Here is a 15,986-nt window from a genome sequence, read left to right as displayed (position 1 = left end):
GTATATATATATAAATGTATAATTTGGTTCATATAACATAAATCCCATAGTACATAACAATATTAGTTATTTTATATATTTTTAAAAAATTTACTTCTATAAAATTGCGCTTTTCCTTTTCTCTATTACTTTATCAAAAATTTTTTTATATATTTTATTTTAAAATATTTATTTCTTGTATTCTGTATAGATATTTTCATTTCAATTAAATTATACGGTATAGTTCCATTTACATATATTTTTTTTTTGTTCAAATATTTTTTTAAATAAATAATATTAAAGTTTTTTAAAATAAAATTAAGTCGTTAATTATCAAATAATATTTATACAAATATAAATCAACTTTAATTTTAAAAATTAATTTGATTTAAACTAATAATTTGAACTAATCATTTAAACTTTATTTAAACTAAATTTTAAATAATTCGTTTTCATTCGTTTTGACCAAATATTTATAATAAATTGTAATAAAATTATAATAAAAAAACGTACCAAATATTTATTTAAAATATAAAATATTAGTTTTGACAAAGTTTTAAATTTTGAATTGTAAAAATTTGTATTATAAAAATTAAAATAAGTAAAATAAATTAATAAAATTGACTTTCATAAAGTTATATAAAAGATTCATTTTATATAGTTTTAAAATGTAAGGCTTCATCTGAATATAAATTAAGTTTTAGTTTTAATTAAAATGTTTTATTTTAATATCATTTTACTTCATCTATTTAAGTTTTACAAAATATTGTTTTTTTATTTATTGTTAAGTATTTATTCTGTCATATGATAATTTTTTGTGGAAGAGTATTTCTAAAAAAATTTTTCTTTAAGTTAAATACAGTTTTTTTTTCTGCTAATTTAACTTTAATTTATTTTTATATGCAAATACACTTTTTCGGATTTATACTTTATTTAATAAATAATACAGATTGATTTATTTAATTTTTCTTTTAACATAATTATGTAGTCTAATACACAGGTAAACTGGCTAGTAGAATGAAATTATAAGCTAAGTTTATAAATTATTTTTTTTATTAAAGTTTTCATTGCCAATGTTTATTATTTTTAAAAGTTTTTCGGAATAAAATAGGATAGACTACATAATTTTAAAAAAATTTCTTGCTAGAAGTTACAATTTTCTTCAAAAGAAAACTTTCTTTCTTTTTCATATTAAAATAAAAATTATTTTGTTTTATATATTTATACATGTACAATATATGTTATATATTTTTGTACACTTTTTTAAAATATTATTTATTTGTTTATATTGTTTTTCCTATATTGTTTATTTTTTACTTTATTTTAAACTAAAATTTTTTTTAAAAGTTGTTATTAGATAGTCACTTTTCAGCTAGCTCCTTACTTTAGTATTTGTAAAGACCTCAAAACAGTTTATAATTTTAAATACTCGTAGATCTAACAATTCTTATGAATTCCTTTATACTTTAATATGCGTAGATTATTATAAAAACATTATGTGGTACGTTTTTGTGCAAAGCGGTACTATAATCGAACGCCTAAAGACCCACTGTAATATATAAAATTATTATTATTTATTTTCTTTGTGATTTAAAACATTGCAAACGTTTATACAAGAAATTTCTATAGAAACTTTATCTTATTTATATTCGGTGTTTGTAGTGCAGTTGGTAGTTTTGATTTTTATTTTATATATTTTTTTAAATACTCGTATTTATTTTGTCGCTTTGTTGGCGCTGTTACCTGGCACTTTAACTTTTGTTTGTTTTGTTATTTGTTACAAATTTATAGTAAAATGACAACTGAAATTTTGTTGTGCCAAATTTAACAATTAATAAATAACATTTTATATTTAGGTTAGCATTTGTTTTATTTTATTTTATTGTTGTAAATATGTGTACAGATGCTTGCGCAAGTATGAATGTAAGTAAGTTTGAAAAAGGATTAAAATTGAATTTATTATTTTGTAAGTTAATTTATTTATTTTGAAAGTTGATGTTAATTGTTTCATTTCAACCCGCAATTTTAATAGTGAATAAAATATAAGAATGAAAGTATTTTCAATATCCAACTAAATTACTTATATAAATGATATCAAGAATTATTTATTAGCTCTTAAAATAATATTTAAATTTGAATTTTCCAACTTGTAATAAATTGTATTATAAGATAATAAAGAATTTTTAATTTCTAAAAAATTATAAAAAAAAAATATCTCTATAATATATATTATATATATTATATATAATATATATATTTATATATATTATATGTATTTATATATATTATATATATAAACATAAGTATATAAACTAAAAAACATTGAAATTAAAATAAATTTTTGGCCATTAAAATAAAACAATTAAAATTTTAATTTACTATAATTTTATATTATAAAAAACAAAAACTAAAATAAACAACAATATTTAATATAATATCGTATTCAAATAATATTAAAAGAAATTTAAATTTAATATTAAATTTTTATTTCAAATCTTAATTTTATTGTATAATGTTAATATTTTTTAAATTATTTTATTTTAATTAGGATTTTAAAAACTTTTTGTAGTAATAAATTATAAAGTAAATTATATGATAATAAAATTTACACTAACTAATTATGTAATAAATAATTTAATAAAAAAAATTTATACAAAAAATATTAGGAAATAAATATGCATAGACATATGCTATGTTAATAATAAAAATATATAAAAAAAAATATTTTTATATATATAAATATTTTTATATATACATAATTAAATAAATATTCATAAACAATTAGCAATGTTAACATTTTAAAATTTTGGAGTTAAATAAATATCGATTTTTAATATGAGAAATGCCTTAGTTTAAATTAAAATATTTCAATTTCAATAAATTTCAGATTTTTCTATATAACCTGCAAATAATTATACAGAATGATTCAAATTTATTTAAAAAAATTTTATAAAATACTGTATTGTATTACTTAAACACGTATTTGTAATATTTTAAAATCCTTCAATATGTTATATATTTTTTTTTGCTTAATTAAATTTTTGAAAAAAAATGATTGAATAATACATTAATATACATATTTTCTCCCTTCATTGTTAAAAGTTATTTTTCGATTATCCGTAATCAATATAAGGTATATTTATATGTTTTTTTTATATGTTATGTGGGACTATGACAGTGTAAGATTTTTTTTCATGACTTCGAAATATTTATTTTATAAATCCAATAAATAAAATTTTTTAATGTTAGTTTATTTATATATATATATATGTATTTACATGTACATATATATGTATTATAACATTTTATAAGTAATGATTTTAAGATTGATTTTTAACCGTACTTATAAATATTTTTAATTAGCATAAAAATTAAAGCATTAATATTTTAAAATAAAGTTTCAAAAAATTCTATAATAAAGAAGGCCGTCAAAAAGTCTTTGTTTTTGTTTTTGTGTTATATATTATATATAAACCACACTTAGATAATTATTAAAAATAATTGTTTTTTTTTAATTTTTCAGGCAATATTATTTTGCATTTTACTTATATTTTATTCATTTAATACTTTTTAAACTCTTACATTATAAAATACAGGTTATCAGCTGGGAATAAATTTGTTAATATTAAATAAATAATTTTTTAAATTATTATATTTTCTGTAAGAATAGTCCTCTCTATTTACTATTTTATTTAAAAATATTTTAATATTTTTAGTTTCAATATTGTGATTTATTTATTATTGGATGTTATAATATTAAAAAACAATATTTATTAATGTTAAATTTTTTTTGTCGAAAACGACGCATCTTATGAAGAAAATAAATTATTAAAAGTTAGAAGGGTTCGAATAGAAATGAAAAGACAACAATAAAAATTTTAGTAGTTTATTTGGCTGACTATACAACGCTGTTTCGCGTTTTGCCAAGTACTCAATATCAGTGGTCTCTAATTTAAAGCACGACACTAACCAATGTCAGTTAAAAAAATAAAAAGTGATAAAAAACTTGGAACTTGAGAATTGAAAGTTTGTGCAGCCTTGGCTACTTGTGGAAAAACACGATTAATCATGGTTTCTAAGCCTGGCACTTACAGTCCAAACAAATTATATATGGACTATAAACTAATTAAAAAACTCGGATATTTCCTAAGACAACCGATGATGAGTACTTAGTCAGTCAAACTTCAATAAATTATTTATATTTTTGTTATTGTCATTTCATTTCTATTCGAACCCTTTCCAAACATTTGTTATTTTTTAGATTTAAATTAGAAAGGCAATTCATTATTTTTTACGAAATACAAGAAATTAAAATTAATTTATTGCTTTATAAAAAATAAAAATATTAAACTGAATAATAAATATTAAATTTGTTGTAAATTATTTTCATTAATTTTGAAGGTTTTCTTGTTAAAATAGATGAGATTTATTTATTTTTTTTTTTGTTGTTAATTCAGAAATTACTTATTTTTATTTCAATATATAAATTTTCAAACTTTAATTATTAAATATTTTAAAATATTTTATTATATAGTTTTGTATATATTTATATATAAAAACCAAAAATAAACAATTATTCAGTTCGTCTCTTGTCTTTCGGAAATGGTTCTTGGCCAAAATTTTCTTTTGATGGATATTAAACTTAAGTGTTGTTGCCAAGTCCTTTCTTGTGGGAGCAGTAGTTTTAGAGAGGCCCATTTTTGTAATAAAAAATTTTGAATTTTGCAAAGTTTTATATATGCTTAAGACATACATTCAGTATATTTATAGATGTATATATATATATAAACATATTGTAAGGTGGGTTTTCAAAATGTTAATATATATGTGTTCTGAAACATTGTTGTTCTGAAACAGTGTTAATTGGATAACCAATTTTAAACATATAAACATTTTTGAAACATACACTATATATTAAATATTTTATAAGTCTCTAATGCAAAATGTTTTATAACGCTTATAACACTATTACTACGACTATTAATTTTTTTCAGTGCATTTTCTTAACTAATTAAGTGCAAAACATTTTTATGTTAAGTTCATTTAATATTTTTAGTTTAATTTTCGTTTTATCTTCTTTTCAATACACGTATAAAACATACATTTTTATTTATTTCTCTATATGTATAAAAATAATTTACAATATAGTACACGCAGAACCTTGCATTACTTCACTTATAAACATTGGCGTACCGGCACCTAAACCTCCATCTGTTTTTTGATGTTCATTCTATAGAAAAATAGTAATATTAAGTTATACATTCATTTCTAATTTATATATTTTATTAAATTCTTTATGTATATATATATATGTTTAACGTATACTATGCACTTACATCATCAAATTCGCAATCAAAATAATGACTTTGACACTCCATACAACGGCATCCATCCGACATTTTACACGTGATACCCCACTGTTTTGCCAAATCCTTGTATATTTCCTTTGAGGATTTATTACTTATTATTTCCGGTGTAAGGGAATTTTCATATTGTTGTTGTTGTTGTTGTTGATTTTGTTGTTGCTGTTGCTGTTGTTGATACTGATTACTTGACATTTGATTATGATCCCAACCATCTTCATTGCCAGTGTCAATGCCTCTTTGTGAATAATCTGACCCTGTTTGATTATGTGAGTGCTCATTACAATCACTGTTGCAATATGAGTCTATAGAAATTGAAAAAAGGAATTGGTGTTATATTTAGAACAAATTTATGTTGAAAAGTTACTACTACACATTTTATTTTTAGCTATATTTTTATATTTAGAAGAGCAATTACATTTTTATATATTATTTGTTATGCTACATATTATTGTATGGAGAGTTTGTATTTAAATATTGTATGACTATTTTATAGTCTCTTAACAGTTTATACCATGTTTCCACTTGTCTTATTTAAGCAGTTTTGCTCATTAAGACCATTAATGAGGATAATTTATTATACAAAGAGCTTTTAAATAAATGAGCTCATTATAAATAAATTAACTAATTAAAGGCATAAAATGTCAAATGCAAAACTTAAAAATAAATTTCCCATAATGGAAATTACCCAAATTTGAAATATTTATTGCCTATTTTTTATGTAAAATGTAAACAAACAAGCTATTTTATATGCATAAATTAACTTATGCTAAAGGAAAGGACTATATCTTAATTTCATCAACATAAGTAGTTTTAGCTGCAGTGGAAACATAATATTAGTGAGTTTTTGAACATTGAAAAAAGTTTTTTAATATGAATATAACTTTATGAACGTATAATAAAATTAATCTTATAGTGCATTTGAGTAAAAAAAGACAATGACATAATAATAAATAACATTGTAAAACCAGATTCAAATATTTTTTGATTTATAATTTCTTGTTTTTACTAAACAAAAGAACTCTGTAACATGTTACATGGTTTTGTAACATGGTAAATTTAAGAAACATATTACAGTATACGCTGTCAACGCATGCTTTACCAGTCAATACAGTGTTTGATTTTAATCAAGTTCTTAAGCGAGTGTTCACACTGTAAATTATATGTTTATAAAGCGTAAGTGAATTGCCGCGATTGACAAAAATACTTCAAACACTGAGAAAAGTGTTAACAGTCATCGTGTTAAAGCGCTTATAAAGCACTGTTTTGAAATCGTTTAGTTAACGCAAGGCTCTAGAAGCATTTGCTTAATCTTCAATTTTGTTTTGTTAATTATAAATATTAACAAATTATATATGGACTATAAACTAATGTGAATATTTTCTAACACCACTGATGATATATACATGGCAATGCTCGAAACAAAGTTGTATGGGCAACCAAATTTCAATAAATTAAAAATAGAATATTTCTTGTTGTCTTTTCATTTCTATTTGAACCTTTTTAATGTTCAAAAAGTTTCTTTTCGTCATAACATTAAAAAAAATTATTTTTAATGATTAAAATATATATTATTAAAATAATTTACTATCTAATAATTAAAATAAAAATTTATTATATATAATATTTAAATTACCTGAACTACAATAACCACCGTGATTAATTAAGGGATCGAAAAATTCATTGCTAGTAGTATTATTAATATTACTACCACCGCAAGCACCATCCTCTTCATATTCGGTATCATATTCTTGACAATTGCCGGTACAATTCTTAACTGCACTTCTTTGTGAGGTTGGAGACGTCATATTTGTTGAATCCAAAAGTTTAGTAGTAGAGTCAATTGATTCTTTACGATTATCGTCGTCCTCTTCGTCGTCTTCGTTAATTTGACGTTCGTCGTTAAATTCGTTGCCAGCACTTAAAATCCTAACATCCTGTTTACTAGCAACATTTTGTTGTCGTTGTAAACGATTCTCGTTGTTGATAAAATTATCCTGACAATCTGGATCGGTGCATTGGGAGTTATTCAAAGAAAGTTGTTCAAATGAATTTAAATTAGTGCTATTGCGTAAATTTATAATTGAACTTCGTCGACTTTGTTGGGAATTGTCTTCATCCGATAATTGGCGTTGTGTTTTTAAATCCTATATGCAAAAAATATTACTATAGTATATACAGAGTAATACTACATACTATATATATTTAATAAATTACCTCTTCTAAAACATGTTCATAAGAGGGTGGGGGTGTTGATGGTACTCTATTGGAGCCAATTCCTGCATTTGATTCGTTTTCACACTGTGAGAGATTGTGATGAGGATAACCTAAAAAAATTAAATGCTATCATTTAATATTTATTTAATGAAATTTAAAAGTTTGTTAGAATTGTATTTAACCTTATGAAAACTTTTTTACTGTTTCATTCTAATTAAAAAAGTTTAAAACTTGTTGGGAAGTAAGTGAAACTAAATCAAATATTATATATACGAATGAAAATATGGTACAAAAATTACTTAATAATATATATTGAAAATGCACTTACAATTAAAGAAATAAAAAAATAAAGTTTAAAAGATTTCAGAAAAGTTCATAATTATTGTTGAATTAATTAATATACTTATTGTATATGGAGTTGAATAATTATTTAAAAAGTAAAGATTGCATATAAATCATTTGAGATGTATTTCCAGAATCTCAAATTTAAACAAGTATCAATAGTTTTTTAATAAATATTTTGACAATATTAGATTTTTCATATAACTTTATGGTTTATTTTGGAATACAATAAGTGTATTAAGTTCCTGCAGATATACATATCGTATCATAAACCAATGTTACGGCAAAGAAATGACTATGATGAGACCTAAACTACGGGACCTAAAAAAATTATTACATATTGTTATATTAATTCAGCCAGTTAAATCTTTTTCAAAGAGTTATGAAATCTTACTCTCCTCATACTTTCCTAAATTTGGCATGGAAAAATCATTTTTTCATCAATTTTTAAAAAAGCCCGACTTTAGTTGGAACTGTGTTGGTAGGAGTTAATCATTCCATATGCCTTTGTCCATGACCACATACCAAAATATATCAATGTTTTGGAGACATTTCTTATCTCACAGCCTGGCAGAAATAACATAATTGGTTTTATCTGATCTTGCTATGCTTCAATAAGTACTTATTTTTATAGATGATCTGATTTTTAAATAAGAGAAAACTTTATAAGAACTTTCTATTAAGTCACAAAATGGCTCCCACTTTATACATAAATATGATATATAGTTAAAGCTATTTGTCAGAGATGAATGTGCTTTATAGGGAACATCATTATTTAGTCTATTTCTTTATAATATGATTTCAAATAGAGATCTTATTTTACTTTTTATAATTAATAATGATTCTAAAAGATATTTCTTTAAAATGGTTGCCAATTATATTATGTGTTTCTAGAATACATGCAATCTAGATGATATTGCACCGATCTTACAGTGAACATAGACCGACGATATGTTTAATTTCATTGAAGAGGAAAAAAAAGGTGACTGTGCTCCGTGTATTTCACCAGCTCTAAAGATAACTAATGATATTACAAGTATGATGATAACGATAAGTATATTATTAAATGTTTCTTTAACTAATGTTTCCTATTAGTTAATGAACATTTTTTTTTGAAACACTACAATTTACTAACAGTCCTATTCAATGTTAGTGCGAAGAAAAATCTGTATAATCTGTAAAATATTATATTGGAAAGCAACCATGAATTATATATGAAAAAGTATATGATGGTGTCGTTATTCTAAATAGATGCCAAAAGTTAATTATTACACCTTTTCTAAACTATATTCTTTATTCTTTTAATAAATCATTGACTAGTGTAAGATTATAGAAATACTCTTAAATAAATAAGATTAGAAATAAATAGAAATAATTAGAAACATCGTAATACTATATAGCTTAGTTTTTGAGATATTGGGCATTAAGGTTGCCACGCGTCGTTTGTCTTGTGCTGTGTTTCCATCTTAGAGTTGATGTTTAATCCGTTTGTATTATTTTGGGTAGGTCCCGATGTTTGCGAAATCAATATCAAAATTTTTTATACTAGTTGATAATAGATAGTATGTTTAGTTCTGGTTAATGAAATTAATGAACCTCAACATCTCGAGAAGTAAGTTTTGTCGGCCTAAAGGGTAGTGAAGAATTTGCTGCAAATAGATGACTTAACTTAAATCCCTTGGTAAACAAGTTTACTTAGAGAATCGTGATCGCATGAAATGCTTATTAATAATATTAAAGGTCTATATCCCTTACCCATGATTTTCTATTAATATGTGCCTATCAGTCGATAATATAAAAGATTATGGAACTTTATCAATTTATTATATGACTACTATGGCTATGAAGTAATTATAGTACTATGATTCTACATAATTCAATTTATTTATCTTTCTTCCTATTTATATAGTTGTGTTTTATATTGAATAATTTTATATAGAAAGAATTAGCCGGTATCTTAGAATTAGCTAATGAGCTAGTTGTAAACTTTGAAGAGGTTTAAGGTTTTGGACATACCAGTGTCTAGGCATATTTTTTTTAAAATGAGGTGGTAATAAGCATCTTTTATTAGTATATTAGGGATCTGTGTTTTAGTGATTGTTTTTTATTTAAAACAATTTCTTACAAACAACACAGATTGTAAATAATATAAACAAAAATTATTTTCAAACTGCAGTTAATCAGTAATTTATAATATTAGGCCTATTTTTTTGTAAGAATGTCGCAAAAGAACAACATAAAATAAGAAATACTTTTGCTGGCAGGTCTGGAAAAACTAGAAATTTTTGTTTTGATACCTGACAGGTTTATATATACAAATACATAATTACACATATTTCCAAAATACGTAAGTTTAAATTTAGAAGTAGTAGAAAAAATAACAACTAGGAAGTAGGAATAATTAACAAAAACAGTTCACAGTTAACCGGAAATCTTGTAGGCACTTTCAAAAATCATTCACAATAGATCAATTTTTAATTTTCATAATCATGCGATTTGAGTTACTGATTGGTTAAGCGGTTTTGAAAAACTTGAACTAAAATAAGCCAGCAGTGTTATTGTTTCATACGTTATTTTTAAAATAACCGGTTATTCTTTTGTGATGTGCTTACAAAAGAATATGCCTATTATAACTTCTTACAATTAAACGATTAATTAAAATTCTAGTATTTATGTATATAAAAAACTAGTTAGTTAGAATAGTAAATAAATTTAAAAGTGATAACTACTGTAATTACAACATGCACAATTTCTTATTAATAAATAAAATATAAAACTGTTATTTAAATTAAATAAGAAGAGCGAAGGGAGTCAAAATATTTGTTTATATAATATTAGCTAATAACAACTACTTTGAAATGCATGGAATACAACATATATTTAAAATATTTTTAACATACTCATATTAAATTTGGCATAAATGCATTATAAATAATTTTAATAAATTTGTTGTTTTTTTAGTTAAATATCCTTTGAGAATGTCAAAAATGAATCTTACCCAAACGCAGATTGTTGGTTTTATTTGGTAAAAGCGATTTACGTTCGTTGTGTCCAAGTGAACCAAGGCTGTTGCAATCAGCTGAGTCAATTGTTGAACTGCTGGCTCCGGTTGCTGTGGAATGATGATTAAGTAATGCTTCATTTACCTGTGGATCTGGATCATGTTCTTGGGATGTGCTTCGTGAACTGCCCATTCGAAATTTAAGTTTAAAGGGCGCCATTTTTAATTTTTCACAATTTGCTTTTATATTTTTTTGTTTGATTTATTTTATTTTTTTTTTTAATAATAATTTTCGTTTATATTATTTTTAATTTTAATTAAAGACTTTTCATTTTAATTATATTTAAGAGGAGTTTTTATTTTGTTTTAAAACATTGTTGCTCTATGAAAGTTATAGTTCACATCTAAACAACAAGAGATTAAAAAGTGAAGTGATATATAAAAATGAAATAATAGTTACAAAATATTTGTGTTTATATGCAGAGAGACACAATTTACATTTAGATGTTTTTATAATAAATTACAAACAATATTTAATAGAGTTTTGCATTACAAGTCTTAAATAAAAATGTTTCCCTTAAATACATTTTCAGAGAAATCCTTTAATATTAATTTAGTAGAGCACAATAGTAATAAATGAAAAAAATAGTAGTTAATTTCAGATTTATTTATAAAACCAATTAACTTTATTAAACTTAGTCACATGCAAGTGTTGCCAGTTTTATAATATTTTTTCATTATATTAATTTAATTAATTAAAATAAATTTTTTTTACCTGTGGTTCTAAATACAGAAGTTCGAACTGCTTTTCTACACTTTTCCTTTGTTTGAACTGAAAAATAAAGAATTAAATATGCTTTAAAATTAATATTATAAAGACATTGTATTTATAATTATGTTTAATTTAGTATAAATATCCCTTAAATTAAACCAGATTAAGAGATTTCATTTTCAAATATTACATATATTCTATCTATATATATATTCTATACATTCTAAATACTCTTTGCAGGGCTATCCAAAGCAGCCCATGGCCACATGCGAGCCGCGGCTAATATAGGTATGTATGTGCGGCCCGCGACATGTATCTAATCTACCAAAATAACGCAAATTTTCCTTTGATATATATTTTGGTGAAATCACATTATTTTATTTTTATGGTACCCCAAAAAATTTAATTCAAATGTTCTTATTTTTATTTAATGTTTTTATTTTTCTCCGAAAAAACCATGGCCGTTTCCGGGGGGCCCTCCAATCTGCACAGTGAATTTTATTCGATATTGGACTTTAGTTAAGGAAGATTTGTCAACGTCAATAACTGATAATACACATAATTAAACGCATTGTATTAAATATTATTTATTTAATACAATAATTATTCAAATTAATTGTTAAATAATATATTACAATAAGTGTTTATACTTTTTAAAGCTACTTTTTCTATAGCTTGATCCCACTTTCATATTATATTACTTAAGGTGTGTATAATATGGTTATATCAGTAGATATATAAAGTTTCGTTCACATTAGTATAGAAAATGTATTTCATATTAAATTTAATTTTAACATCAGTTATGACTTTAATGATAATTTTATTTAATATAAACTATTGTATTTAATAGAGAGGTTTCGAACAATAATGAATTGTAACAACAAACTTTTTATTTATTTTTACTCAAATTTTGTTTTGGGTTTTTTAATTAATTTACATAAATTTTTGGTTTAAATATTTCGAAAAACTCATCATCTGTTGTCCTTATATAAGGTGTTTCATTTCAGAGTCATGGGATCATAACTTTGAGCATACTTTTCATAATTTTAAATGGAATAATCTTTGTCATCAATTTTTAATATTTTCCGTAGTTATTAAAACACGCATATGCACAAAAATCAGATTCAATCAGATTGTTTACAGCGCTCCAGAATAGTACACCACGGTACTGCACATGAGTTACCATGTTGAAAAAGATAGAGAATCCATCAATCAATTTCTGTGTCTTTGTCCAAGACTATAAATCAAACGACATTATGTTTTGGAGACATTTCTTATCTCATAGCCTGGTAGAGATAACAAAAGTGAACTTATCTGATTTTATCAGCTTTGTTTTGGAGACCAAATGGTTTACCGAGAAAAATATAAAGAGATATCCGCAGTTAGTAATTCACCTTTTTCAAGTATGTTTAAAATCACTAGATCTTAATATCTCAATCTCAATATCAATAGATCTATTGAGGGCAGTAGATGTCTTAGAGAGGAATTGCAGACAGTTGTAGAAGAAAACAGAAATATATCACCATCTTCTCTAGTTTCTATGTTTGATACATCGGAGAGTCATCCCTGGTTGAACTATTACATTAACTATTTTTTTGTCTATCTCACTGTACTGAGTCCAAAGAGATATCAGCATCTCTATTTTCAAATTCTATGATTTTCGGGTGTGCTTAGAAAGTCATCTTTGGCTTTATTACCAAGAAATTTGAATTTCAATGATTCTCTGGCATATTCAGTAAAACATCCCTAGTTCTCTTATCAAATTAACTATTTTTTGATTATTGGGTTGTACTGGATCCAAGGATATATTAGCATTTTCTGGTCAACTTTAAATATAATCACTCTTCAGTACATATTAAAGATATCTTATATAATCCAATGTCTCTTTTAAGTAATGATAAAAAAAAATGATGATAATTTGGTGTTCACATACACAGTCATTAAAAATTATTATCAATATAATTATATAGTGAAATAAAATGTGGAGCACGTGGTAAGAATATATTGTACATAAAATGTTCTATAATATGAACTAAAATTTCGTTTTGTCTTAACAAAATTCTACTTCAATGAATTTTATATGAAAGCCATTTTACCTAAGATATTTTCGTCTGTTTTTTTCTTTTTAATTTCGAATAATGAGAAGCTTCTATTTTCAGCCAAAACTCACAGAAATCACGAATGCAGCCTCAGATGAAGCAACTCAACTTGTGTGTATTTTGACTATTCGTTCTGGTGCTGGTTCCGATGCGAAGCAGTGAAAGTGGTTATGAATTTTTTAGTGTCAAGTGATTAAGTGCAAAATGCATAATGCATGACAATGTGGTTTTCATTAAAAACAGGCACTCGAGAACACAGAAACGTGGCAGTGAAGCATGTACTCGTGCATGGATGAAGGTAATTTACCCAAAGAGAGTTCCTTCTCCAATTCGGAACACAGCAAGAAATTGCTTACCTTGTTTCTTAATAATGCACTGCTTTTGTGTGAAGGTCCTTTCAGAACAAATTGTGGTTCTGCAATATATTATGTATGTGTGTCATGACTTAATTGATTTTTGTACTAAATAAGCAATTAGCATGCTCTAAGAAGAGTGTATGGTATATTAGAATAGAAATACTAATGAAATATTTAAAAAAATAATTTATTAATATTAAGTTAAAATGTGAAATAATTCTAAATGTTGATGTTCAAGCGATAATGATAGTATTAAGTTTCATTTCAATGTTAGAGATAAGCAAATTGTTAAGTTTAGGAAGTTTGAGATTACAGAGAAATTTTAAATAGATCTTCGAAAACCCAACACTTCTCGAAATATCTGCTTCCGAATAATATTTATGCCTTGTTTTCACTATGTCATTTTAAATGACAAAACATATAATATAATATTGCGAAAATTTTACAAACTCTGTTAAATTTTTTAATCTACTTTTAAAAATGGTTACTAAACGATTATCATCTGCAAACAAATTGTCAACCTGCTGACAATTCATTTTTCTCTGTCAAATAAATCGTCAAATGAAATTTTGCTGTTTTCACTTGCAAATTATTTGACATATAAATCACTTGTCAAAAATGACAAGAATGCATATGACATCATATCACGTCCCGTTTTCATTATATTGACAATATTTGACATTAAAAATGGTATAGTGAAAACAAGGGATAATATTGTACTTTCACTTTTTTTTATTTAAAAAGTTTTTTAAATCCGAAAATCGAAAAGGATTTTGCAGAATCCTTAATCCTCTATCCTTTATGTATTTTATGATCGTAGCATATCTTCCTACTCTACCTTTGATATACTTTTGCACACTATCGAGATCCCAAGTATTTGTGTATGTCTTCATTTTTGATGTACCATGAAGCTTTAAGCATACGTCGCAGTAGAATATTCTGATAAGTTTGGAAAATTCTAATGGTGGATAAAGCAGTATCGCCATTAGTAAAATAATATACATATGTTTGTATTAGTTCAATGAAAACCGATATTTTTTAAACAAACTGTATTAAATTATATGCATTAAAATAAAAAGTACTTTAAATATAATTAGCTATAAAAAAGTATTGTATTATAATCATTAGTATTAATAATTATTGTAAATTCTAAATAAATGTCAGTATATAGAAACAATAAGGAAATGGATCAAAAAGCTTGACGTACTAACTGTATTTAAAACAGAGTTTGTTTGTATTTGTATGCATTCCTATTGGGGACTCGTTCCACTTTTACATCATTTCACTTCATTTTTTTTTTATGTTTTAACTGCTCTATATTAATTGCATGCATTGATCAGTAGTGCTTCGGTGATAATTGAAACAACATCGTAAATGTCGGCATTAATGAAATTGTTAAATTGGTGAATTTTTAAATTAGTTTTGTTAATTAACGGAATATTTTTATTTAAATAAATGTGATTGGCTTTATAATATCAGTAAATTACATCGTTTAAATGTAAGGTGTAAGAACGTGAAATACAAAAAAGAATACAAATAAAGGGAAAATGGCGTCTTGGTAAAATCTCCAAGCAAATATTCATATTGATGAATTTATTTTAATAATAAATAAAATGAAATATTAATTATAAATTAAACTTTATAACTAATATTTTGAAAGTAAATTAGTTTATATGATAAAGATCATCAATTAATTATGTTTTAATAAACGAAAATATTCTTTTGAAATTTCTATAATTTAAATAAAATAGTAAAAGTGTAATAAGTGAGTGTGTGTAAGTAGTTGTTGTTGTTTGATAATGGTGCTGTGTTAAAAATAATGGCAGTATGTAGTGGAGACATTTAGTTCGCGATTGG

General features: G+C 24.0%; 1 protein-coding gene across 1 annotated transcript; it reads right to left on the bottom strand.

Moving 5' to 3' along the window:
* Positions 1-5,051: 5,051 nt before the first annotated feature.
* Positions 5,052-11,138, bottom strand: LOC119683245 (protein kinase 4-like). The gene is made up of 5 exons (XM_038096883.1): positions 10,900-11,138; positions 7,560-7,669; positions 6,979-7,489; positions 5,316-5,647; positions 5,052-5,209 (listed from the first exon to the last, which is right to left on the bottom strand). Exons 1-5 carry the CDS (start codon positions 11,120-11,122, stop codon positions 5,117-5,119), a joined length of 1,269 nt encoding a protein of 422 aa, XP_037952811.1. The 5' UTR covers positions 11,123-11,138; the 3' UTR covers positions 5,052-5,116.
* Positions 11,139-15,986: the final 4,848 nt, after the last annotated feature.

The sequence above is a fragment of the Teleopsis dalmanni genome, chromosome 2, assembly GCF_002237135.1.
Source record: "Teleopsis dalmanni isolate 2A chromosome 2, ASM223713v2, whole genome shotgun sequence".
NCBI lineage: Eukaryota > Metazoa > Arthropoda > Insecta > Diptera > Diopsidae > Teleopsis > Teleopsis dalmanni.
The sequence above is the reverse complement of the archived record's forward strand: the minus strand, read 5'-3'. Positions and strand labels throughout refer to the sequence as shown.

Bases quoted from the DNA above. Each gene is read 5' to 3' on its own strand.
- LOC119683245 (XM_038096883.1), bottom strand. From the start codon at position 11,122: ATGGCGCCCTTTAAACTTAAATTTCGAATGGGCAGTTCACGAAGCACA. The intron at 7,490-7,559 runs GTAATTTATTAA...TTTTGCATATAG, and splicing joins ATGAACATGTTTTAGAAGAG to GATTTAAAAACACAACGCCA. The intron at 5,648-6,978 runs GTAATTTAAATA...CAATTTCTATAG, and splicing joins CGGTGGTTATTGTAGTTCAG to ACTCATATTGCAACAGTGAT.